We start from the raw sequence: 27,685 nt of genomic DNA, 5'->3' as shown, positions 1-27,685 counted from the left end.
AACTTCTAGCACCCGGTCCCATTTTGAGATCTTGGCCCCTCCCTCTTTCCCGGCCCTTGAGAAGGTGAGAGGCTGGGAGGTCGGCTCCCATGGGACTGCCTGAAGACAGAAAGTTCATGATAGAACATCATTGTTAAGATTTAATTTTATTTAAATTCATAGGGTTTATTCTAAATGATTATAAAATTTAAAAACCTGTTAAACCATTGTTAAGTAAATTAATTTAAATTTGAAAAATCAATCCTTTTCACCCAAAATAGATTCTTTTTTAGTTCTAATTTGGTTATAAATATCTTTATAAAATTTTATGTCAGTGACATTTCCTATCAAGTCATGTTTTTTTCTAGTTCAATGCCCAATTTTTTTTTTTTTTTGATATGGTTAGATTCTGATTTTTTTTCTTACTCTTACTGTACAGACTTTAACAGATGCTCTATTATTTCTACCCTGGCAGTGGACTCACCCGTTAGTTAATCACTTACTAGATAATATGTACTTGCTTCTGCTAAAGAAGAACAAACTGTATAGTCAGAACTTTTGCTGAAGGGAGGGGTGGAGAGAGAAGGTGCAAACTATTTTATCACTATGAATCAAAAATTGTTTATTAGCTTTTTATTTAATTATGTAAATATAGTGTATGTATCTCCAAAGTTTTTATTGCATACATCATCATTGTGCTCTTCAGTAATTTTTTTAAAGCCTCTTCTAAAGTCACTCACAGACAGTTATTTGTACTTGGAACTATGGGAGGCAGCCAGTGTAGAGGAAAGAACACTGAACTTGGGTCCAAAAGCCCTTCATTTGAATTTTGGATCTTCTACTTATTTTCTAGGTAATGTTAGAGAAGCAGACATGGGGATAATGCACTAGCTAGATCATGTGATTGTTTTGGGGCTAAAAATGAATAATTCACATGAAATATTTTGTAACCATAAAGTGCCATATAAATATAAGCTGTTGCTATTGTTACTATTATTGGTGGTCGGGTAAGATCATGTTTTGGAAAAGGGAATAAGCTTTTTGTCTAAAGATTTCAGTATCTATGATACAAAATCTTTTGTATCATAGATTTTTTATACTTTTTCTACTTACGACTCCTTTTTGCTTAAGAAATTTTTATGTGACCCAGCGCATATGGGTATATAAAATAGGTATAGAAATAAAAAATTTACTGATAATAAATCACAGATAACCCCCACATTTAGTTATGTGATCCCCACCATTTAAGAATCTTTTCTATAGTAAATATAGAGAAAGTATACAAAGATCCCAACACAGATTTATGCTTTTGTGTGTTTCTTTTCCTTGTCAATCCCTTTTTCCCCCCTGAGGCAATTGGGGTTAAGTGACTTGCCCAGGGTCACACAGCTAGGAAGTATTAAGTGTCTGAGGTCAAATTTGAACTCGGGTCTTCCTGACTTCAGGACTGGTACTTCTAGGCAGCACCTAGCTACCCCTCCTTGTCAATTTCTAAAATTCCTTCTAGGATTCTTAGACTACTTCTACAGCCCCTTCTTATTTTTCTCCTCATCCCATAAAATTGTCTGAACTTTACATCTGAATTTTACATCTCTCTCTAGATTATTGAGCAAGGGGAGTAGGTAACACTTAGATGTCTGAGCGGAGGGTGCACGTGAGCTTGGAAGACTATCCAAAATGCTAATGCCTAGTCATGAGGTGTTAAGAACCTGCACCAGGGTGATAGCTTTGTGAATGGAGAGGTATCTTATATGAGAGATTTTGTGACAAATAACAATAGTTTGGCAACAAATTACCTGTGTGCAATGGATGTTATAGAGAAATCAAGGATAACATTTAGGTTGTAAGCCTTGGTGACCAGGAGGATGATACTTATCTAGATAACTATTCCATAAGGTCTTCTATCACTCCAAATCTTGTAACTGAATGTGGGGGTGTGTGTGTGCAAAATTATGATTTATTTCTAGTAAATGTTTGATTTGTATACCTATTTTATATACCTACATACTCAGGGTCACATAAAATATTTTCAGACAAAAAGGGGTTTCAAGTAGAAAAAGTTTAAGAAGTTCTATCACATATTTTAAAAAGTATGATATTTGGCTTTATTACTTATTTACTCTTAGCACTTACTACTTATGTGGACAAAGCTTTATTACTCCTGGACCTCAACTTTTTTGTCACTAAAGTAGTAGGGCTTGCTCTAGGCAATCTATAAGGTTTGTTTTGTTTTATTTTTACTCTTAAATCCTGATGAAACTGATGAAAAAAGCCCAGTTCAATTAAATTGAATAAGGAATAAAGTCTAAATATTTTCTTCCATGTAAATATGAGAATTAAGAAGTTGGTCAATAAACATTTAAGTATCTGCTAAATGCAATCTACTAAGTACTGTAGATATAAAGAAAGGGAAAAATAGCTTTTGCCCTTGAGAAATCCACACTCTAATGAGAAAGACTATGCAAAAAACTATGTTAAAACAAGCTCCATACAGGATAAATAGGAACTAATCAACAGATATAAGGTAGTAACATGAAGGGTAATTGAGAAAGACTTTCTGTGAAAGGCAGGATTTTACTTGGGAGAGCATTCCAGACATGGAGTTTGCTAGTGATAATGTTAGGATTCAGGAGATGAAGTAACTTATGGTGCAAGGAACAACTAGGTGATGTCATTGAGTTGCAGAGTACTAGGGGTTGTATAAGGTGTAAAAAGACTAGAAAACTGAAAATGGATTATAAAGGGCTTTGAATACTTATATAGGATTTTGTATTTGATCCTAAATGTAAAAGGGAAACAATGGAGTTGATCACTTAGGGTGGGGGACTGAGAGAGATCGATTTGACAGCCAAATGGAAGATGAATTGGAGTGGGGAGAGATTTGAAGCAGGGAAATTATTGTAATAGTTCAGATATGAGGTGATTAGCCCCTGTACCCTACTAGTAGTGGCAGTGGCAGTTAAGCAGATTTATACTAGAAATGTTATGATGGTAGAAATGACAGAATTTGGCACATTTTTGGAAAAAGGATGTGAGGGAAGATTTGTGATACGTTGTGAGTCTGAGAAACTGGAGAAATGATGATACCCTCTCTCTCTCTCTCTCATATATATGTATGTATATACACACATACACACAATGTTCGGAAGTGGGGAATTTTCAAGATATTCATTCTAGAAAAATATCCCAAGGACATTTGTACCTGTTTCAATAAATATTTTATTTTATTATATATTATATGTCATATAATATATAATAATATATATTATATATATAATTAATAAATAAAGTTATTATGTACCTACTGTGTACAGCTGTTATGAAGGAACATATAGTCTTATGAAGAATACAACACAATTACTGTGTAGTAGATTGAAATATAATAACCGCATAGGAATAATTAAACAGTATAATGAGGTAAAGATTGCTTGTAGTGGCTGGAAAATCTGGCAGAGGTATGAGACATGGACATTAAATGATCTTGAAGGAAAGGAACCCTTGTGATGATTGGTAAAGATTTGAGAATTTCTTTCAGGCATGGTGAAACAAGTGAGCAAGATTAAATTGGGGAACTGTACAAATAGTCCAGTTTTGTTTCAGCACTGAAGTAGAATAACAGAGTTCAAACACAGCTTTTGTGGTATCTTTCTTCATCTGTCTTCTGCCAAATTAAATTGCACACAAGATGTTAGAACTTGATCTTACTTTCCAGGCTTTTCTGAGTATTTGAAGATTGTGATCCTTAAGCCCAAGAAGGCTTCATTTTTAGTTAAATTATTTGTCTGATACTCTAGGAATAATTTCTCCCCCAATATGGAGAAAGAAATGAAACGTTGACTGCAGTATTGAAATGCAAATAATGTGCACACATATTTTAAAATATGTGTTGGTTTAACAAAAAGATCTAACATAATGGCCTGTGATGGCTCTCTAGTGATGAGATTTAACTCGGTTTCGCTTTACAACTATTTATTCTTAGATATCATTAATGTTTTGCTTTTACTTCACCAAGTATCCCTCATATTTCAAATTTATACAAATTTGAATACAAATTGAATTTTTGTTCCATTAATTTGTATATTATAATGTTTTCTGATTATTAATTAAATTCTGATTTTATTATAAAAAGATGAGATTTTTCTATTTGGAACATTTCCTATAACCTCCAAACTTTGTCACTGGTTATATGTTTCAACTTGCTCAAATGTGATCACATATGATTTTTTGTGTGTGTGTGATATTTATTTTCAGTTCTTCAGGGGTTATGTTTCATGTCACACAGACATATAACACCACTAATAAAATACTGGTATTAAAGAGCTTGACCTTAATTTCTAAAAGAAGATGCAGAGTGGGAGTCATTAAGGATCTTTACAATTTCCTGGAGGCAGTCCAACCTTTTCCTCTTCTGTTTAATTCTGGCCTTAACTTGTCATATATTCTGTCCATTTTACTGCATGTATTCCCTGATCAAAACAATCTTCACCCACTTACTCTTTCCAGCATAAATCATATCAGACGCTTTAGTTTTCACTTATTTCTTCAACTAACAGTATCATTTACAAACAGGAACATCCAGAGGACTTCATCACCCCTAGAAAATACTTCAATGTAAAATCCATATGACTATGCTTGAGGTTGTGCTAATTAATACCTTTGGAGAACATCTACTCTATAATTTGAGTTTATTTTTGAACTGAGAGGTGACATGATCAAATCTGTGCCTTAATAATATCACTTTTCCATCTATATCAAGATGAGTTAGAAAAGGAAGAGACTTGAAAATAAGACAAATATATAGGCTTTTGCAGTAGAACAGGCAAGATGTGATAAGAGCCTGAATGAACTAGTCTGGTGTACATAGAATGTAGAAAAGGGAATAAATGGAGAAATGTTGTGATGTTAGAATTTAATAAGATACAGTAACTGGGACAGCTAGATAGCACAGTGAATACAGCACCAAATCTTGTGGTCAGGAGGACTAGAGTTCAAATCCAACCTCAAACAATTACTAGCTGTATGACACTGGGCAAGTCACTTAACCCCTTTGCCTCAAAACAATCAAGATATAGTGATTGATTGGACATGTAAGGTAAGAATGAGAGTGAAGGGCCATAGATGATTTCACATGTAGATGGTTAGAAGTATAGTGGTCTCAGTCTCAACAGAAAGAAGCTGTTCAGAACAGTAGTGGGAAGATAAAGAGAGATAAAATTTTCTTTTTTGTATGTGTTGAATATGAAATCTCTTTGAGACATCCAGTTTAAAAATTCAGTGGTCAATCATTGATATAGGCTCAGAAGAAAAACTAAGCTATCTAGATCAGGACTTCTTAAATTTTTTCCATTCACAACTCCTTTTTACCCAAAAATTTTTTATGTGATCCTGGGTATATAGGTATATAAAATAGGTATACAAATCAAACATTTATTGATAACAAATCAGAATTTCTTAACCTCCACATTCAGTTACATGCCATATGGTGTCACAACCCACTGTTTAAAAATCTTTGATCTACCAGCAGTGTTACTACTGGGATTATATCCCAAAGAGATTATAAAGCAGGGAAAGGGACCTGTATGTGCACGAATGTTTGTGGCAGCCCTTTTGTAGTGGCTAAAACTGGAAACTGAATGGATGTCCATCAGTTGGAGAATGGTTGAATAAATTGTGGTATATGAAAATTATGGAATATTACTGTTCTGTAAGAAATGACCAACAGGATAATTTCAGAAAGGCCTGGAGAGACTTACACACAACTGATGCTGAGTGAAATGAGCAGGACCAGGAGATCATTATATACTTCAACAACAATACTATATGATGACCAGTTCTGATGGATCAGGCCCTTCTCAGCAACGAGATCAACCAAATCATTTCTAATGGAGCAGTAATGAACTGAACTAGCTATGCCCAGAAAAGAACTCTGGGAGATGACTAAAACCATTACATTGAATTCCCAATCCCTATATTTATGCACACACTGCATTTTGATTTCCTTCACAAGCTAATTGTACAATATTTCAGAGTCTGATTCTTTTCTACAGCAAAATAACGTTTTGGTCAGAGTATACTTATGTATCTAATTTATATTTTAATATATTTAACATCTACTGGTCATCCTGCCATCTAGGGGAGGGTAGGGAGGTAGAGGTGAAAAAGTGGAACAAGAGGTTTGGCAATTGTTAATGCTGTAAAGTTACCCATGTATATATCCTGTAAATAAAAGGCTATTAAAAAAAAAAAAAAAGAATCTTTGATCTAGATGTTGTAGTCATCTGCATATATGTTATCATTTGAACCCATGAGAGTTGATGATGTCATGAAGAGAGAGAATGTAGACAGAAAAGAGAAGAGAGCCCAGGAATGAATCTCGGGGTTTGACTATGGTACATATATGGGAATGGGATATAGAAGATAATCCAGTAAAGAGCTTTCAGACAGGAGAACCAAGAAAACAGTGTCAAAAAAACTATAAAGAAAATATCCAATAAAAAATAGGTGATATAGGTGATGGATATAATTGATATAGTGATAGCTAAATTATGAATTCCCTGGTCTAAAAGATTAAAAATTTGAAAAGACATGAGGTTTGAAATAGTTTATTAGCAAAGTAAATTGAAGTTGTTAGAGACCAATTTTGTAGGAAATTTCTACAAGTGACCTGAGCTGGAGAAGAACAGATCACACCAGAGCCATAGGACTAAGTCAAATGGTTCTATAAGAAGGGAGACATCTACTTTTTTCCCTTTGTCTTTTATCTGCAAGTTCTCCTTATGAACGGAATTGCTCCTTTTTGTCAAGTACCATCTATCTTTCCCTTTTTACTCACATTGTCTCTTCATAAGTTGCATGGTTAGAAATCCTTAATGAAAAGTGCTAAAAGATGCCAAAGCAGGAATAATTTTTTCATTAGCTTTGCTTTACTTCTGGTAGACTTTTTCTTCTCTTCTTATGAGAGGATGATGGTGATTCAAGGAGACTGAGAGGCAGTTGCTGTTCTTTGACCTCCCCACTGAGAGGTCATTGCGTTGTCTGACCTCTCTCCTCTTCCCTCTGTTTTCAAATTATTTTCCCAATCCACAAGCAACACCTGTGTCAGCAAAGGCTGCTTTGCAAGTCCTTTAGATGTTCATAGCTGTGGAGGCTCTCAGAGAATAACCTGCCCCTCACAGTGCACTTAGGCATGGTCCTTGACAGGAATACATTTTAGTTTTGCTATTTAAAAAAAAAAAAAAAAAACTTAATTTTTTCTATTTTATTTGTTTAATTTTATGTCATGTTTAATAATTGGATCCATTAAAGTATTTATTTATACAAGTTATTTCATATGATTATCTATCATATATCATTTAAAATGTTTAAGTGTTAGGTGTATGAGTGGAGAACAAAGCTAAAATTAGAGTTGTGAACTTGATTCTTTTCCTATTCAAAAAGCTGTTGAAACTAAAAACAATGTATTGTTTGTTCTATTCCTAGTTAGTTAACACAAGTCCAAAATATTCATAGTTACTTGCTTGTTACTGTTTTAAACTTCATTCACCTTTAAAGAAATAGGTTTATATGAACTGATGTTGAGCTGAAACAAACAGAATCAGTAATACATTGTACAAAATAACAGCAAGATTGTGTAATGATCAACTATAAAAGGCTTGGTTCTTCTCAGTGATTCAGTGATCCAAGGTAATCCCAATAAATTTTGGATAGAAAACACTATCTGCATCCAAATAGATAACTATAAAGACTGAATGTAAATCAATACATGCTATATACATATCTTTTTCTTCTGCTTTTTTTTTTTTTTTCTCTTTTGGCTTTTCCCTTTTTTTTTCAGGTTTTTCTCCAGTGTGATTCATAAATGTATTATTTTTAAAAAATTAAGATACACATGTAACCAGAAAAGAAGAAAACAATGGGAAAAAATGGGTGTATAGATTGCAGCTAATCTGATGTTGCAATTGTATTTTTACCTCTCTTTGAACAAAAGAATGTCTTTCAAGGAATGAAGACTATTTTGTTGAGATGATTGGTCTGGAGGTTGTTAGTATGACAGGTTAAATTTGAGTTACCTAATGGACATCTGATGTAAAATGTCCAATAGGCAGTTTGTGATATGGGATTGGAATTTAAGAGAGAAGCTAGATTAGATATATAGATCTCAAAATCATCTATAGAAATAACTAAATCTGTAAGAAATAAGGAGACAAATAACACAGATTTTAGAGGAAAAAAAAAAGAACGTCTAAGACAGAGCCTTTGAATGATAAGCAGAGTAATGGGTATAAGATGATAGAAGATAGAGCAAATGAGACTGAGAAGATGATCTCAGTCATATAGAAGGAGAACCAAGAAAGTACTATTACAAGAAACCAGAGAAGAGAGAGATTGTCAAAAAAATATTTTTTATGAAATATTTCAAATTTTGAAATCCCTTTTAAATCAGTTGATTCTAGCATACCTATAGTATTAGAAATCCAACTATGTCTTTACTGAATTCTTAGATGTTATTCAAGAATGATCATATATTCTTGTCTATTCCTTTTTTTAGATAATGTATGCTGAATTTAAGCACAGTATGATAGGAAGCTATCGTAAACCTCCAGATAAAATAGCTAACCCTTCATTTGCATATTGTGGAGCAGCACCTCAAGATCAACTACCTAAGAAGTTACAACCTCTTTCTACTCCAAACAGCCATGGTAAGAGATAATGTAATTCTTCCTTTATAATATTATAATGTCTTATTTCTTGAATTGTAATAGCTTATAAAGTTATTTCTTAAAAAAAATACAAGCTTTTTATAAACTAGTATTTTTAAATTCCTTACATATTAAATTTGGGAACAAGAAGTTGAATCTCCCCAAATTATGTTATTCTATATTTTTATGGTATTGCATTTGCTTTTTAAATAATAATAACTAATAATAAACAATGAATCATTTTTCTGTGATAGGATTAAACTAAAAGTTTCAGAAGTTTAATGTAAAAGCAATATGAGAAATGCTTGGTTTATTATTGTAAACCAGTGTATTTTGACAGTGATTTAAATTTTTTTAATGAGTTGATAGATTTTCTCTATCCTTCATTAAACTACTTCTGACACTTTTCAAACTAATTACTATTTTGGATATCTTAAAATATTGTTTAATAAATAAGAAATATTAAGACCCCCAGATATTGAAATGAGGGAGTTTGAATAGAATTAGAAAAGTGCTGGTAGAAAAGGGTGAATCTGCTTGTATTAGAAACAAGCCTCATGTTTTGCTGCTATGGGAAAGGTGTAATGTAATCTATCTTCCAGCCCTCTTATTGGTTAATCACAGTAGTTAACCACTGTTCTGGAGGATAGAGACTATGCTTTCTTTGTTTTGTTTTGTTTTGTTTTTGTTCTTAGAAACTATGCTTTGGGAAAAGATTGCATTATAGCAACACAGACAAATCAAATATAGATATGGGACTCCTTAGATAGTAAGCTCCTTCAGAACAGAGGCTGACTTTTGATTTCTTATATCCTAGCTCTTAGAACAAGTTCTCTTATAAATGGTTACTGTTTGAAGGGAGACCAGTGTCATTAGATCAAAGAATACATGGTGGGCAGTAAGATGCAAGAAGACTGGAAAAGTAGGAACAGACTAGGTTATAAAAGGCTTTTGAATACCAGAGTGAGATTATATGTTAGAATTATATAAAATGTAATTTTGAAATAATATAACATCTCTTGGAAGGAACATTGAATTTGGGGTCAGAACATCCAATATTGAGTCCTGCATATGTTATAGGGATTCTGTGAACTTTCTAAGCTTCAGTTTCTTCATCTGTAAAAATGGAGGTGATAATTCTTAAATTATCTACCTCAGAGTAGGGTTTTGAGAATAAAATGAAGTCATATATATATAAAGTAGTGAATCTAAAAGTCACATATAACTGTGTGCTATTATTATATTTTCAGTATAATATTTCTTCACAGAGGCAACATAGGGAGCTAACCTAGCAGGCAGGAAGAATTGAGTTTAGGTTTTGTCTCTGACACATTCTGGTTGTGTGTTTTAGAATAAGCCACTTAACTTCTCCATGTTCTAGGCACCACTTTAAAATAACAAGTTGCAAATAAAGGGCAGATCTGCATTGTTAGAGAAAGTTTCTTGGGAAATTTTGCATTCCAGTGAAATCATTGTTTCAGGTTCTAGCCTCTTTTCTCCAATTCAGATTTTTGTGTCCAGATAAACTTTGGGTTCTGCTGTGTGAGAGAGTTATTTTCTAATCCAAATAATAAAGTAGTAGTTATTGGAAAATCACACAATGTATTTGTAGCCTATGAACTTTCCTGGACTGAAAAGAACAATATTACAAGAAGATCACTTTTAAATCGATCAACATTCATTAAACATCTACTATGTTTCAGATGCCATGCAAGGCATTGAAAATATAAATACAAAAGTGATACAATCTCTGCTTTTATTGAGCTTGCATTCCAATCATATAATGATTTACTTTTTCCCTTCCAGAACCAAAACCTGACATCAAATGCTAGTCATATGCTAAACTTCTTAGAACAGGCAGAGTGTCATAAATGCCTTTTTATACAAAAGTCTGATGCTTTAGTAAGCTACCTCGTGTATTAGTACTCAATAAATGTTTATTAGTTAATTGACATTCTCTTTAAGTACTTGGCAAAGGATATGTTTGAATTATTTAAACTTTTGCCAAGGTCTATTTTATCTTTGTAACATTCTCAAGTGTGTTTCTTTCTCTTGTCTGATAGTGCCATCATTCTGGTGCAGGCCCTTATCACCCTATCATTAAACTATTACAGTCACTTTCTTGGGGGTCTGATTGCCTCAAGTCTCTTCCCACTCCAGTCCATCCAAGAAATAAAATGATTTTCTTAAAGCTCAAGTCTATGTCACCCTCCTGTAATTAATAAAGGCCAATGACTTTCTATTGCCTTCAGGTTCAAATACAAAGTCCTTTGGTATTCAAAGCCTTTTATAACCTAGTCTGTTCCTACTTTTCCAGTCTTCTTGCATCTTACTGCCCACCATGTATTCTTTGATCTAATGACACTGGTCTCCCTTCAAACAGTAAATATTTATTAAGAGAACTTGTTCTAAGAACTAGGATATAAGAAATCAAAAGTCAGCCTCTGTTCTGAAGGAGCTCACTATCTAATAAAAGAGACAAAATGCAAAGCAAACTATCTATAGGATAGGGAGGAAATAGCAGGGAAAGGCACTAGAATGAAAAAGAATTAGAAAAGGCTTTCTGTAAAAAACAAAAAATTAGGAAAGTCAGTAGCTGGAGTTAAGAAGAGACCTCCAGGCAGGAGGAAAAGCCAGAAAAAAATGTCTGGAGCCAAGAAATGGAGGATCTCATTCATGGGGCAGCTGGGAGGCCAGTCGCACCAGTTCAAGAATATGTTTTGGGACACAGGCTCATAGAATTTCTTGCTGTTTTATGGAATGTGCTTGCTCTCTCTCTCTCTCTCTCTCTCTCTCTCTCTCTTCCATCACTTATTTCCTATTCATCCTATATATAACTTGTTTGTCCGTATTTGTTATTTATTGTCTTCTCCATTAGAGTTTAAAATCCCTTGAGGGAGGGGCTTTATTTTACCTCTTTTTATATTTTCAGTGGTTAAATAGCACAGTGTCTGGCAAATAGCAGCCTCTTAACAAATTTTCTTTAATTGATTGAAAACTGACTTTGTAGAATCTAAGCAGTTGTCTGCTTTAAAAGCTTTTTTCTTCCTGGACTTCTAAACATATTTTCCAAATTTTCTTATTTATATGTTGTTGAGTAAGCCTTAAAATTACTACTATGCATGATTTTAGAAATAAAGCTTTTACATATTGTTAAAAAGAAGCAATTTGCATTGTTTAGAGTTCACATTTTTAACTTGTTTGGGAGTAAAACATTTGAAATCTTTTGTTAAATTGATAATTATAAATAGCATGCCACTCTTTTTTTTTTTTTTTAATAGCACACTACTGCCATTAAAAACTTCTCACTTATAGGCTTAAGTTGTATGGTTTTTCCCTCCCAATAGCTCTTTTATTGGCTCTGAAAACCCTTCAGGATAAAATTTATCAACTGGAGTTAGAGAGGACACAAGCTGAAGATAACCTGAATACCCTTTCCCAAGAAGCTGCATTGTATAAAAAAGCTTTGCAGAATGAAAATAATGAACGAGACCTGGCACATCAGGAACTGATAAAGCAGAGAAAAGGTGACATCGTCCATTTATTCTTAGACATACAAAAGTTGTTATTATTTCACTGATTTTGTCTTACCCGCTCTTATCAACATTGATAACAGCCTGTGGCAGGTAAATAACTTTCTCAGAAACTACATTGCTGATTAGTGGTAAAGGGAGAACTAAAATTTAGAGATCTTGAATCCAATACTCTTTTTATTCTATTAGATGTTATGTAGCCTCATAGTTTTTTGAGTCTATGTAGCTTATTTAGTTAAAGCATAATCCTTGGACCAGAGTCATTATTATCACTATTTGGTTTTGATACGTTTCATGTTCACAGGATAAAAATCATAAAAATAAAATAGGTATGTAATATGAAGCAAAATAATCTGCAAATAATTGCAAATTAATCACAAGGGGGGGGGGTGTCCGATTAATGGTTTACTAGAAACATCTTTATCATTATATACAAAGGACAACACATACTCCTACAATAAAATACACTATTTAAAAGTTTCCATAGTCCATCCAAGGAGAAATAATCAATTTCTTATTTAATAAGTTAGAGGCCATGGTGCTGACCTTAGTGATGTAACTTCCATTTAAAATTACTATGACAGACCCATGATTCCATTTATAAAGAAAGTTGAATTATTTGCTTTTTTCTCTTTTTCATAGATATAAGTGCACAGCTCAGTGCTGCCCAGACTCGCTGTTCTATTCTAGAGAAACAACTGGAACTCGCAAAGAAAATGGTTTTTAATGCAGAGCAGGAAAAGATTTTTGCCCTAGAACAGCAACAGGTACATCTGTTTTATATAAGCAATGATAACAGAAAAGAGTTCAGACTCTTAAAATTATATCTCATTCTAGAGCCATTTTGGTACATTACCAGACACTTCCTTTAAAAGGTACAAGGGACCTTCAAGCTTAGAATCCCTGCTATGATATCCCTATAAGTGGATTATCCTCAAACAAAGACCTCCAATAAGAAGGAACTATTTCTAAAGACAGTCCAACCATACCTCCCCTATTTTATATATGAAGTTCTTTTTCTCTGAATAACCAATGTCAGTTTTACTGACATTTATCTCTATTAAACTATGTCTTACTAAATTCAGCCTAATGATCTAGTATGTCATGATCTTTTTGGGTGCCTGTCATCCATTGTATTAGTTTCCCTTCTCAGATTTGTGACATCTGAAAATTTGATGAGTATGACATCTCTTCCTTTATCCAAGTCATTAATAAAAGTATTAAGCATCAGGTCAGGGACACATCCTGGGGAGTATTCCACTGAAAATCATTTGCCTAGTTGACAGTGAACCGTGACTATTTTGTTATTGTTGTTTGGACTCCGGTTCATACCATCTCAACCAGTTCTGAATCTACCTAATTGTAATACCATTTAGTCCATCTTTTCCATAAGAATAGTATAGGCTACTTTATCAAATACTTTGCTAACATCTATACAAAATGCTAACATTCCTCTGATCTATGAGTTTAGTTGCCCTTTCAAAAAAGTTCATAAGGCTAGTTTAGCATTTATCATTTTTATTCATATTCTTTTAGGTTTACAAAAGTTTCTTCTCTCAACCTCCTTCCTTTCTTTACCAGATGATTGCTCCTTATAAACAAAATTTTTACAAAATAAAAAAAAAATCAGTTCAACAAAATTAATCAAACTGTCAGTCAAGTCTAACATTATATATTATCTCTTGTACTTTGAGGGCATTAAGAATGCAATGCCCCTGTGATATGGAAAATTTGCATTAAATTTTTTTGCCTTTCCTTCGTACCGAGAGGAAAACGTCTGAATTATTATGGTATAAAAAAATAAAATGTTGATACAGGTTTGAATCATGGCATTTAAGAGCATCATCCCTTATGTCTATGTTTTTAGTCATTCCTATATCTATCTTGGGCTTTCTTCACCTTCAGAGGAAAGTCAGGGGACTCACCATTCTTTGGTAAGCAATTCAGACATTTCTACTTAGATATCTCACTTGTATCTTAAAATCAGTCTGGTCAAGAACACATTTAATTAGTGGGACAGAAAATTAGGAATGCAACTTAATTAAAAAAAAGCTAAAAAAAGAACAAATTAAGAATCGTTAATTAAATACCTAATAAATTCTGAAAATCAAAGGAAAGATTAATAAAATTGAAAATAAGACAATTAAACTAGCCAATAGTTAAACTAACCAGATTTTAGCTGGTTTTATATTAAAAAAAAAAAAAAACAATAAAAGAGCTAAACATTTATTTTTGAAAAAGAAGAAAACAAAATTACCATTAAAAATGAAAAGGGTGAATTTACCACTAATGAATAAGAAATTGAAACAATAATTAGGAGCTATTTTGTGTGACAGTAAATCTGACATTTTAGGAGAAATGGACGAATATTTGCAAAAATATAAATTGCCCAGATCAAGAGAGAGGAAACACAATACTTAATTAACCCATTTTATCAAAAGAACTTGAACAAACATCAATGTACTCCCTAAGAAAAAATTTCTAGGGCCAGATGAATTAACAAAGGAATTCTTTTCTAAATTATTTGAAAAAAAAAAAAAAAAGTAAAGAAAGAGTCCTACCAGATTCTTTTATGACACAGATGTGGTGCTGATATCTAAACTAGGAAGGGCCAAAACAGACAGAGAAAATTACAAACCTATCTCCCTAATGGATATTAATGTAAAGAATTTAAATAAAATATTAGTAAAGGGATTATAGCAATTTATCACCCATATAATATTCTATGACCAGGTGGGATTTGTACCAGTTATGCAGAACTGGCACAATAGTTTTCCAGCTATCAACATTCTTGACTATATCAATAACAAAACTAACAGCAATTATGTGATTATCTTACAGAAAAAGCCTTTGACAAAATAAAGCACCTGTTCCTGTTAAAAACACTAAAGAGCATAGAAATAAATGGAGTTTTCCTTAAAATGATAAGTAGTATCCATCAGCAAGCATTATGTGTAATGGGAAAAGCTAGAAGCTTTCTTAGTAAAATCAGGGCTGAAACAAGAATATCTATATTATTCAATACATAGGTAATAGAAATGTTAACTTTAGCAGTAATAAAAGAAAAAGAAATTGAATTAGAATACGCCTTGAAGAAATAAAACTATCACTTTTTGCAGATGATATGATAGTGTACTTAGAGAGTCCTGGAGAATCAACTCAAAAAAGTGCTAGAAACAATGAACAACTTAAGCAAAGTTGCAGGATATAAAATAAACCACATAAATCATCAGCATTTTTATATATTACTAACAAATCCCAACAGCAAGAGATAGTTGGAGAAATTCCATTTATAATAACAGACACTATGAAATATTTGGGAGTCTACCTGTCAAGATGAACCCAGGAACTATATAAACATAATTGCATAAGACTTTTCACACACAAAAAAAATCAGATCTAAATAATTGGAAAAATATCATTAGCTCATTGATAAGCTAGAAAAATAATAATTCATCTGGAAGAACAGAAGGTCAAGAAGACCAAGAGAAGTAATGAAAAATGCAAAGGAAGGGGGGGGCCTAGCCATACCAGATCTAAAACTATGATAGAAAGTGGCAGTCCTGAAAACTAATACTAAGAAATATAGTGGTGGCTCACTGGAATTGATTAGGTATAGAAGAACCAAAACTCAATGACTATAGTAATCTAGTATTTGATAAACCCCAAAACTCAGCTTCTCGGATAAGAACCCACTATTTAACAAAAACTGCTGTGAAAACCCAGAAATTATATGGCAGAAACTAGGGATGGACCAGCAGCTCGCACCATATATTAAGATAAGCTCAAAATGGGTACATGATTTAGATGTAAAGAATGATATAAGCAAATTAGAAGAGCAAGAAATAGTTTACCCGTCAGACCTGTGGAGAAGGGAAGAATTTATGATTTTTTATTACTGTTTGATCAGGAGATAGAAAACATTATGAAATATAAGATGAATAATTTTGATTACATTAAATTCAAAAGGTTTTACACCAGCAAAATCGATGCAGTTATGATTAGAAGGGAAAGAAAAAACTGGGAAACAATTTTTACAACCAGTGTTTCTGATAAAGACCTCATTTTTCAAATAAATAGAGAACTGAGTCAAATTTATAAGACTATAAGTCATTCCCCAATTGATAAATGATCAACAGATATGAACAGGCAGTTTTCAGGTGAAGAAATTAAAGCCATCTATAATCATGTGAAAAAATGTTCCAAATCACTATTGATTAGAGAAACTCAAATTAAAACAATTGTGAGATATCACTTCACTTCGCTATCAGATTGACTAATATGACAGAAAAGTAAAGTGATAAATGTTGGGATAGATGTAGGAAAATTGGCACAATAATGAAGTTGTAAATTGATCCAACCATTCTGGAGGACAATTTGGAACTATGCCTTAAGAGCTATAATCCTGTAATACCTTTTGATCCAGTAATACCACTCACTACTAAGTCTATATCCCAAAGAAATCATTAAAAAAAAATGCACATGGTCAAAAATGTTTATCAGAGATGTGGCAAAGAATTAGAAACTAAGGGCTGCCCATCAATCGGGCAATGGCTGAATAAATTTGATGTATGAACTACTCTCCTATGAGAAATGATGAGTAGGCAGATTTCAGAAACACTGCAAAGATTTACATTAATTGGTACCAAATGAAGTGAGCAGGAGAACATCATCCACAGTACATTGTATTGATGATCAATTTTGATAAACTTTGCTCTTCTCAGTTATACTCAGTCATACAATGATATGAGACAGTTCCAAGACTCATGATGGATGCTATCTATATCTAGAAGAAAAAACTATAGTCTGAATATAGATCAAAGCATACTAATTTCCCTTTTGTTGTTGTTTTCTTTTTCTTTCTCATGGTTTTTCTTTTTGTTATGATTCTTCTTTCACAACCTGACTAATGTGGGCAAGTGTTTAATATGACTGTATGTGTATAATCTTATATCACATTGCTTGTCATCTTAGGCGGGGAAGAAAAGAGGTAGAAAAATATGGGATTCAAAATGTTATAAAAGTAAATGTTGAAAACCAATTAACAAATTTGAAAAAGAAAAAAAAGAAAGGAAAAACAGCACAATTAATACATTGAAAAAATACAAAACCATGTACAGTGTATACTATGGACCTCCTACCTCCATAGATGGATAGTTTGGGGATTTCCTCTAATGTCTTCTTTCAAGTTGTACTTGATCTTTATAATTTTGTCATGTTTATTTTTTATTTTTGTGTGTATGTTTCTTTCCATTTTTATTGTTGTAGTCAATATGTATTTTTCATTCTTCACTCTGTATTAGTTCATGTATCTTTTTGTGCATCTCTATATTCATCACATTCTTATTTCATAAAGTGTAGTAATATTCTTTTAAAGTCATACAACACAGTTTAATCATTCCCCAGTTGATGTGCTTTGACTCCTCCAAAATTACATAATTTGTAAAATTACTGAACTATCATCATCTATTACAAATTTCAGTTTTTGTTTTTATTTTTTCCAGCTACAGTGGGAAAAGGGTCAGGATCAGATGAAGTTGAATGCAAAACTTGAAAAACTTGAAGTCTTAGAAAAAGAATGTGTCAGACTGACAACAACTCAGAAGACAGCTGAGGTAAGTTTCTGCTTGTTCCTTTGAAGTGTCGATGTGAAGAGTAAATCTTGGTATTTAGCATAATTGGTATTGAAAGTAAATGCAAAGTGAGGTTTATATTAAATTTATTAAACTCCATTTGTAACTTTTGGTACATGAATTCTATCTGCTAAGATAAAAAGCCAATGTCATTTTGGCATTTGTTCCTCCAAAGATGGCAAGGCATTTCCATTTGATAGTTAATATGATTAAGAATCTTGAGAAGTGCTTATTATCTCTTTTCTCTGGAAGGGAAGTCAGAATGATCAACATAAACCTCACTTCTCTCCATCTATCCAAATCACACCATCTTCAAGATCCTAGTCAGGTCCTACTTTTCCTATTCAAAGGCCTTCTCTACTCCTCAGTGATACCTCCCTTTTAAAAATGTTCATTTTATTTAATTTGTTACCATAGCACTTCATTATAGACTGTTTTCCCCATATACATCTAGCATTTTACTGCCTCTGCCTTTACTTTTCCCAATATTAGTATCTCTTCTCCATCAGTTGAAAGTTTTACCTTATCTTTTAAGTCCAATTCAGATACTACTTCATTTATAAAACTTTCTCCTCAAACTTCAAAAAGTCCTTCATTTGTTAATTTCATGCTGTTTTTTGATTATATGTAAATTGTATGTTTTGTGTCCCCCTTGCTAGACTATTAACTCCATGAGAGAAAGGGTCATGTTTTGTCTCAAAAGTTTTTATCTCTTCAAATACCTGTCTTCATATTTTAACATATTAAGTGGTTAATCTTAATCAATTAGTTTTTAACATTTTAAAAATTTCATTCTTCTTGAGCACTTTAATATTTTTATTCTTGTCTCTCCAAGTAAAAGAAAAAGACTGTTATATTTCTTTTATATGCCCCACTGTATCTAACACAGTGCTTAATAATTTGACTACAATGGTTTGTTGGGGTTCTTACTGAAACAGTAGGGTTCCATGATAATTAGATTTGATCAGTCATTCATAGTTGATCATAGTCATAAGAATCATATTCCCAAGATTTTCAGAATTATACTTGGTAGCTGGAAATTAGTAACTTAAAACATGTCTTTGGGTGTTTCTGTCTCTCTTTTTTTATCCTGGTCTTTTATTATCATTAGTAAAAACAGGTAAAGAACACATAGGAACAACAGGAATAAAGCCAACAAAAATAATCTTGGCAGCTCTTTTCATTATTTTCTTCTTTTGTTTTAGTTTGCTATTATTGTAAAGACCTCATGCCCTTGGAATTGATTTTAATTTGAATAAAGAACAAAAAAAAATGTGATTTTGGAGTGTAACTTAAATCAATTTCTTTTACAGGAAAAAATTAAACATTTAGAGCAAAAACTTACTGAGGAAGAACATCATCGTAAGCTAATTCAAGACAGTGCTGCTCAGGTAAAATAAATAGCTACACATTCTGACTCTCAAACATTTGATTATATACTTTCTGTTCTATTATTGAGATAAAATAAAAATATTTATTTCTTACTTTCTTTAAAAAATAATAGTCTTTGTGTAACAGCAAAATAATTAATCAACAAGAAATTTATAATGTAATATATCTCTGATAAGTTGATTTTATTTGACAAATAAATATTAATAATAGTATATTTTCTTATAACTTCAGAATGTTGAATTAACTAGAAATATAACACCTTTTTAAAAATTAGTGATGAGTTTTATTTCTAAAAACATTTTAATCATTTTGAGCTGTGATAAAGCAGTTAGTGATACTCATTTTTATAACTATAAATGAGGATCTGATCTCATAATATTTTTGAAGAAACTTGTAGCAAATCATTATTATGATTATTGATGCAGCTTCAAACTGGACTTGAAATCAATAGAATTTTAATATCTTCAGTTCTACCTTCACAACAAACCAAGAAAAAGAAATCCACAAAGGTAACAGTATAAACATTTACGTAGAAAAAATGTAGGTTTGTAATTGACAACATTAATAATTAATAATATTCTATTGTTTTTATGCTTATAGCTTTCTAGTTTTCAAGTCATGGGATATTTTGTTTAATTGAGGAATACTTGTTAGACATTTAATTGCCATTTTTGATTGCTTATGCAAAGAGGAAAAAGTACAATTTCCTCTTATGAATTTACAATGGCATTTTACTTTTCTGTTTCTCTCTATATAACTTTAGTTAGATCTAACGTATATATAATTAGTGTAAATTAATAATTATTTATTTTTTTACTTGATTTCCTTCTCATTATGAAACTTTTTTTCCCAAAGAATTAACAGTACGTTACTGGATTTTCTTCTTATTTGTTGACCTTATTTTAAGAAGATACTTCAACAAACATTCAAACAAACTCCTGAAAAATATATTGACAAAAAATTGTTAAACAAAATTTACTTATAGAATAAATATGAGTCATGCCCCTTTCTATTTTTATAACTTACTACTTAAACAGAAAGGACATATGCTTCACCTGGAATACTTTGCTGCCAATATTATCCCTTGTTTTCTCTCTGAGGCTTATTGGCTTTAGTATTTCCATTCAACAGATTTTAGATGCTCACTCTGTGCAAGACAAAAACACCATGATGTAGTAGTTAGAAAGCCAACCTTGGAGTCAGCAATTAAAGAACAAGTATTCATTAAACACAAACTAGGCATTGTTATAGATATGTTAAGTGCTGAAGATATAAATACCCTGCATGAAATAATCTGTACCTATAACAAGCTTGCATTCTCATAGGGAAGACAATAAATACGTGTGCATGTATATAAAGAATAAACTTTTTTTTTAAATACAAGGCAATTTGAGAGATAGGGCACTGTTAATTGAGGAGAGTCATTCTTCATATGTGTATGTAAGGAAGAGAAGAATTCTATGAGGTTAAGGAACATAATGCCCATGTTCCAGGCATAAGGATCAGAGTCAGATGGCCCAGAGTCAGGTGGAGTGTCAGATGTATGGAACACCATAAGGGCCATTTTGATTGGATATCAACATGTAAGAGAGGAAATAATATGCACTGAGCCTAAAAAGATAGGTTGATGATAGGATATGAAGCTTAACAGGAAGAGTTTATATTTTCATCCATACTTTGTTCCTCTCAGAGATATTGTGGTGTTCCTCAAATCTCTTGATATAGTATCATCAAAAGAATATTGCTATTAAAAAGATTAAGTCGCATTTCAAAAAGCAGCTTGGAATAGTTTAAAATCCTGGCAATTTTCCAAATTCAGTTCAACTTGCTGTACTACTACTCTGTTCAGAATTCATTTCATTGTCCACTTGTCCTTGTATATCCTTCTCAAAAAAGATTTTATAGAGATGACAAGATCAACATATAATCCCATAGTTATTTTAATAGTATTTTTCCCATTACTGTAAAGATAGTTTTCAACATTCATTGTTATAATATTTTGAGTTCCATATTTTTTAATCTCCCTACTTCTCCTTTCCCTCCCCAAGATGGCAAGTAGTCTGATAAAAGTTATGCATGTACAGTAATATTAAACATATTTCACATTAGGCATGTTATGAAGGAAGAATCAGAACAAAAGAGAAAAAAACACAAGAAAGAAAAAACAATCCCCCCCCCCCAAAAAAAAAAGTGAAAATAGTATGTTTTGATCTACATTCACAGTTCATAGGTTTTTTTCTGGAGGTAGATAGCATTTTCCATTATGGGTCTTTTGGAATTGTCTTTTATTATTGCATTAATAATGCCGAGGAGAACCAAGTCTTTCAAAGTTGATCCTCACACAGTATTAATGTTATTGTGTACAATGTTCTTCTGATTTTACCAACTTCACTCAGCATTCGCGCGCTTGCTCACCCTTTTTTATAGGACAATAATATTCCATTACATTTATATACCACAATTTGTTCATCTGTTCCCAATTGTTAGGTATTCCCTCAATTTCCAGTTCTTTGCCACCACAAAAAGAGTTGCTATAAATATTTTTGCATATTTGAATCCTTTTTTTGTTTTTTATGATCTTTTTGGGATATAGACCTAGTAGTAGTATGACTGGATCAAAGAGGATGATTGTTCTTTGAACATTGTTCAAAATTCCTCCAGAATGGTTGGATCAGTTCACATTTTCACCAACAGTACTTTAGGTCCAGGTTTTCCCACATTCCTTCCAATATTTATCATTTTCTTTTTCTGTCATATTAGCCAATCTGCTAGGTGTGAGATGGTGTCTCAGAGTTCTTTTAATTTGCATTTCTCTGATCAATAGTGATTTAAAACCTTTTTCCTATGACTATAGATAGCTTTAATATATTCATCTGAAAATTGACTGTTCATATCCTTTGATCACTCATCAGTTGAGTAATATAGATCCATAGATATTGATGTCCTCTTAATCACCTTTTTTAGGCATAATAGCCCCCCCGCCCCTTTTTTTTTTTTTCAATTGTTCAATAACTTCTTCAGATTGAAAACTAATTCCCTGTCCTCAGGTCAAGGTCCAGCTTTACTCCTTAACTTGGCTATGGAGGCTGGGCCAATTCATGTGACATCTTTGAGCCTGGGTTTTCTAGAAAATATAGGGTGCTTACAAATTCTTTTGATGTTGTTGTTCTTTGACAGTTTATTTATTTATTTTATTTATATGCTTAGTCTGGTCCAGCTGATCGTCCTGTCTTAGTTTTCTTTAGTGCCATTTCTAGTTTCTTATTTTTCATGTATTAGATTCCTGATGTAAAAATTTCACTGTCGTCAGGTAGAAAAGTTTGTTTTAGAAATAATGTAAAAATCTTTTTTCATTTCTTTGTTGTCCTTCCAGTTTCATTCTAAAATACTATTGAAAAGATCCAACTTCATTGGGCTTCACACCAAGCTTTTTGCCAATTCCTTTTTCTTCCTCCCACTTGGCAAAGTTTTTTTTTTTTGTTTTTTGTTCTTTAAGATAGAGCTATTCAATAGCTTGCATCATCTTCTTCATTGAGGCTTTAAAACTGACTTCTGTTTTGAAAAAAAATTCTCCTTTGTCTCTCTGCTTAGCAAGAGTTTAGATGCTTGGTTGACTGCATCTTTTTATGACAGTTACTTTATATTGCTTCCATAAAAAATAAGGAAAAAAAGTCTATGCTGATAATAATATCTAGCATTTATATCACACCTTCAGATTTGCAAGTGTTTTACATGTATTATTTATGCTATTATTATTCCCAGTTTTCCAGATGAGGAACTTGGATGACGAGAAATCAAGTGACTTGCTTATAGCTAAGTAGACAGGATTCAAACTCTCACCTAACTTGCAAATCTAGACTAATTTTTTTTGGCATCAACAGATCATTTAAATATATCAGGTAGCAGTTCTGTCAGTTGCACACTATCTTTATTGTTTTGTCCTATTTGGGGTTTTTGTGGGTTTATTATCTCTATATATTTTTCAATCTTCACTTAACAAGTCAACAGTCATTCAGACAATTCAGAAATGATTCCCACATTGATAAATTATTCTTTCTTGTGTTAAGGTTCATTCAGGTTTTTTTAAATGCTATATAGAGCTTGTCATATCTAGCATCTTCTGTCTTCTTGGAGACAATATTTATGATTATAGGCATGAGAAGAGGGAAGAGTCTATGAGCTTTTGATTTCTTTTGCTTCTTGATCCTTAACAAAATCCAATTGTTTTTATTCCCCTGCCCTATGTCTACTTTTGAAAATTTCTGTACCTTATCTTCTTCTGCGTGTGATGTTAGTACAGAAGCTGAAATTATCTTCATTATATTCTTTTTGTTTAGACTCTTTGTAAGACCTATAAGGCATAATTACCAAGAGACCTATGAAATGCTATCCCATTGCTTCTGGATATACAATGAATTCAACTCCCCCGATTCCTTTATTTGCTTCTCCAAGAAAAACTTGTAAGCTACTTCATTTGACTGTAGCTACTTTTTATCTCCTGGTTTCATTTATCCCAGTATTAATAAAATTCAGTTCTTTTAGTGACATATTGACTTAACTAGTAGTTGTCCAAAATCTTACATTTAATCATGTTTGCAGACATCTAAAAACTGTATGAGTTTTACCCTTCGTTCTTTCTACTTCACTCACTGCCACTGCTGAAGAGAGGAACTTTCAGGAATGAGAACCATTTTTTCTTTTTCTTTTTTGGTTTATCATGGAAAAAAAAAATCAGTCATTTTTAGCTATAGCTAGCATTTATATAGTGCTTTAAGTTTTTCTGAGTGCTTTACATATGTTATTTATTTATAACAACCCTATGAAGTAGTTGCTATTATATCCCTACATTAATGGTGAGTTAACTGAGGCTAAGAAGTTAAATGACTTGCTAAGGGTCACACAGCTAAAGTATCTGTGATGGCATTTGCACTCAAATCCTCTTTGACTCCAAATCCTACACTGTCTACACTGTATCATATTTTCTGTTTTGGAATTTTTCCATATTTACTTAAACATTCCTTCATGAGTTAGATAGCATTTTGTTACTAAGACTATACTTAAAACATTTCCAGGATGAGAAATCTATCAGAACCTATACTCCAGTAGCATGGCTTTGAAGAGCTTATGGACTTGTGACCATGCCATAATGAAACATTAAAATAGGAATATTATGGAGTAACAAAATAAGTTACTTAAAAGTAATTTTAAAGTAACAAAATAAGATCAGAAATATTTTGCTGTCTTTTCATTAGAAAACCGATTTGTGTGTGTGTGTGTGTGAGAGATGGCCTCTTACCAAAGCATAGTGTCTGAAAAAAAAAAGTTTTGTCAGTGGAATATACATAAGCAAAATGTTTTTTTTAAAGGAAGTAAATCCTATTTACACTTTACTATTATTCTTCAGGGGAAAAAAAGCTCAAAAAGAGGATTTCAGCAGACTCATTCAAAGCTTGGTGCCATTGGAAAGGTGAGAAAAAAATGAAGATATTATTTTTCTTTTAAAAAGATTGTCCTAACTATGCCCAAAGGGATATAAAACTGTGCATACTCTTTGACTCAGCAATATTAGTATTGGGACTGTGTACCAAGGAAATCAGAAAGGAAGGAAAAGAATCATTGTGTGCAAAAATGTTTGTAGTAGTTCTTTTTGTGATAGCAAAGAATTGGAAAATGAGTAGATGCCCATCAGTTGGGGAATGGCTGAATAAGTTGTGGTATATGAAGATAATGAAATATTATTGTTCTTTAAAAAATTATGAACAAACTGATTTTAGAAAGGCCTGCAAAGATTTACATGAACTGATGGTGAGCAAAATGAGCAGAACCAGGAATGCATTATACACAGAAATAGCAAGATTGTGTGATGATCAACTTTGTTCTTCTCAGTGCTTCAGTGGTCCAAGGCAATCCCAATAAACTTTGGATAGAAAACACTATAGGCATCCACAGAGAGACATATGGATATTGAATGTAAATCAAAACATACTATGTAAAAATCTTTTTTCTGATTTTTTTTCCTCTCTCTCATGATCTTTCTTTTTTGTTCCAAGTTTTCTCTCCCAACATGATTCATAAAGAAATATAAATTTTAAAAAGTTAATATACATATATAACCAAAAAAAAGTTATTTTTTTTAAAAAGTAGACTAGGAATTTTTAGAAATAAGTAGCAAGCTGTTATGTTTATGTATAGTGTAATTTAAGAATACCTAGGAGTATCAAGCTGTGTCAATTGACAATGTATATTTTTAACTGAAAAGGGAAAGAAAATTCATATAGAAGGAAAAGTTTTATTTCACAGTAAATTTATAATAAAAGTTTTACATCAAAAAAAATTTAAAAATTGTCCTAGTTTAACCAGATAAATGCTATTTTAAAGTAACAGCAATCGTCTTTAGCTTTGTTTTCCCTTTTAAGTCTGCCAATGAGAGTCATGTTGTGAATTCAAATGTGAAGACCATCCTGAATATGATGAAACACGGAAATTCACCTTCCCTTCAGGGATGCCCTGAAGCAAATGAACGCAGAGCTATTAGTAAAAGAACCCTCCGATGCAGACCCATGTCCTCTTATTCGAGTAAGTCTACCTCAACTGGTGATGGTTTGACTGACCTAGTGATGGCTATGCAAGATGAACTGGACCAAATGAACATGTAAGTATGTCTTGGAGAGTTTATTTTCTGGAAAAGAGGTGACATAGTATTGAGATAGTTTGCTTTCCTGGGCATAATGTCCCTTATAGATTTTTGCATTCCTTCTTTGGCCTTAATGTATAATTTATTTTCAAATTATTTGGCTTTAAAGAATTACTTATGTAGGACAGTTATATGAAACAGTGGATAGAGCATCAGCCTTGAAGTTAGGAGGATCTGAGTTTAAATCTGGCCTCAGACATTTAACACTTCCTAGTTGTGTAACCCTGGGCAAGTCACTTAACCCCAATTGCCTCAGCAAAAGAAAAAAAAAGAATTATTTATTTTGGGGAGTTACTTCAAAGATATTATATTTCACAAAGTCTCATAATGTTTTATTATACTTATCTGATGGTAGCTTTTTAAAAATTATCAATTCAATATGACTACTCAAAATGTTTATCTTGTTTTTTCTTAAATGAATGCTCCATGGCTTGTCTTACATGTTTTTTAATTCCTGCTATTTTGCCTAATTGCTAAAATTTTCTTTATAAGCATCAGTTTCTGGTACTTTATAATCTTTTGTTTTATCTGACCAAAGACATTCTAAAGAACACTTTCCTTTTAGAATTGTGATTTCATTAAACACCCAATAATGCATATACTTGTTGTAGACCATGGTTCATCTGTTATCAGAATTTCAGAAGTAGAAGTACTTGGAGTATATAAGGTGTTACAAGTGACAAATATGTATCATGATCCAGAATTGACTGGATCAGGAATGGTCTGCCACAGATCTTTGAGGGTTAGCAATTCATTTATACGTTTATACGTTTAGTTCTCTACTTAAGCTTAAAGTAGAAACTAAAATGCTTCCCTCTGTCAACATTTGAAATCACATGTTTAAAGTATTCTGAAATTTTCCTAGCCAACAATTCTAGAGTTGAAAGTTTAGTTGTCACTATTTTAGGATTCTTAATCTAAGAGGTTTTTTTTTTTTTAATGAAGCATTTAAATGTAAAGAATTTTTTAAAAATGGAGCTAGAGACTTATAATGTAGTAAAAATCAGAAACCTCAAAAACCAAACTTTGTATTTTAGTATTAAATATATAACAATGCTAAATAGAAAGTCTTGACTTTTAAAAATATTAACCTCCATCTCTTAGGAGTTACATGACTTTTATGAAAATATTGTTTTGTGAAATATACTTATGCATATATCATAAGTAGAGAAATTCATAATATTTGCTTTTCTCACTTAGTGAACACCAAGAACTTTTGAAGCAAATACATGGAAGTCCAACACTTTCAGCTAATGAAGAAATAGAATATGAACTGGAATGTTTAGCTAGAAAAATGGAAATGAAAAAGGAGCAAATATGCAAACTGAAAAAATATCAAGACCATGTAAGTTTTTCTTCAATGGTTTTAGTAAAAAGTCTGTGTTAGTAGATTCTGGTGCTAGCTATAAAGGTATTATATTAATAATGCTGGAGAAATGGAGGCAAGATAGAGATTAGAGTGTATTTAATAATTTATTAAATGGAGAGATTTACTGGGACCAAATGGATCCATGGTTTGGTCCCAGGGCTAAATGAGACTATCGTCTCCAAGAATCTAGCAAACAATGTGAGTTCTCAATGATCTATATACACGTGGCTCAGACTCAGGGGATAGGCTGAGGCAGAGGCAGATTCAGAATGCTGAGAGTGGGAATGGGACTCTGATAGGGTGGGGTGAGCCACCAGAGATGGGAGGAAGCACCCTGGACATGGGGAGAGGCATCTTGATAAGATGGTATCTGACATTCCTGTAGC

The 27,685-nt window shown here is 32.3% G+C and overlaps 1 protein-coding gene across 7 annotated transcripts in view; it reads left to right on the top strand.

Moving 5' to 3' along the window:
• CEP57L1 (centrosomal protein 57 like 1) overlaps nt 1-27,685 on the top strand; it is a 62,749-nt gene that overhangs the window by 32,440 nt on the left and 2,624 nt on the right. The window contains exons 2-10 of one of the 7 annotated variants that reach the window (XM_031964448.1): nt 8,528-8,678; nt 12,026-12,205; nt 12,854-12,978; nt 17,722-17,826; nt 19,158-19,235; nt 19,662-19,745; nt 24,641-24,703; nt 25,653-25,888; nt 27,131-27,275. In XM_031964448.1, the coding sequence (XP_031820308.1) occupies nt 8,531-8,678; nt 12,026-12,205; nt 12,854-12,978; nt 17,722-17,826; nt 19,158-19,235; nt 19,662-19,745; nt 24,641-24,703; nt 25,653-25,888; nt 27,131-27,275 (1,164 nt within the window). In that variant the 5' untranslated portion in view covers nt 8,528-8,530. Of the gene's footprint in view, nt 1-8,527; nt 8,679-12,025; nt 12,206-12,853; nt 12,979-17,715; nt 17,827-19,157; nt 19,236-19,661; nt 19,758-24,640; nt 24,704-25,652; nt 25,889-27,130; nt 27,276-27,685 lie in introns of those variants that run through there. The other 6 variants (XM_031964447.1, XM_031964451.1, XM_031964450.1 and 3 more) reach the window with 6 other exon arrangements.

This window comes from Sarcophilus harrisii, chromosome 4 (genome assembly GCF_902635505.1).
Source record: "Sarcophilus harrisii chromosome 4, mSarHar1.11, whole genome shotgun sequence".
NCBI classification, from domain to species: Eukaryota; Metazoa; Chordata; class Mammalia; order Dasyuromorphia; family Dasyuridae; genus Sarcophilus; species Sarcophilus harrisii.
This window is presented reverse-complemented; position numbering and strand designations above follow the sequence as displayed.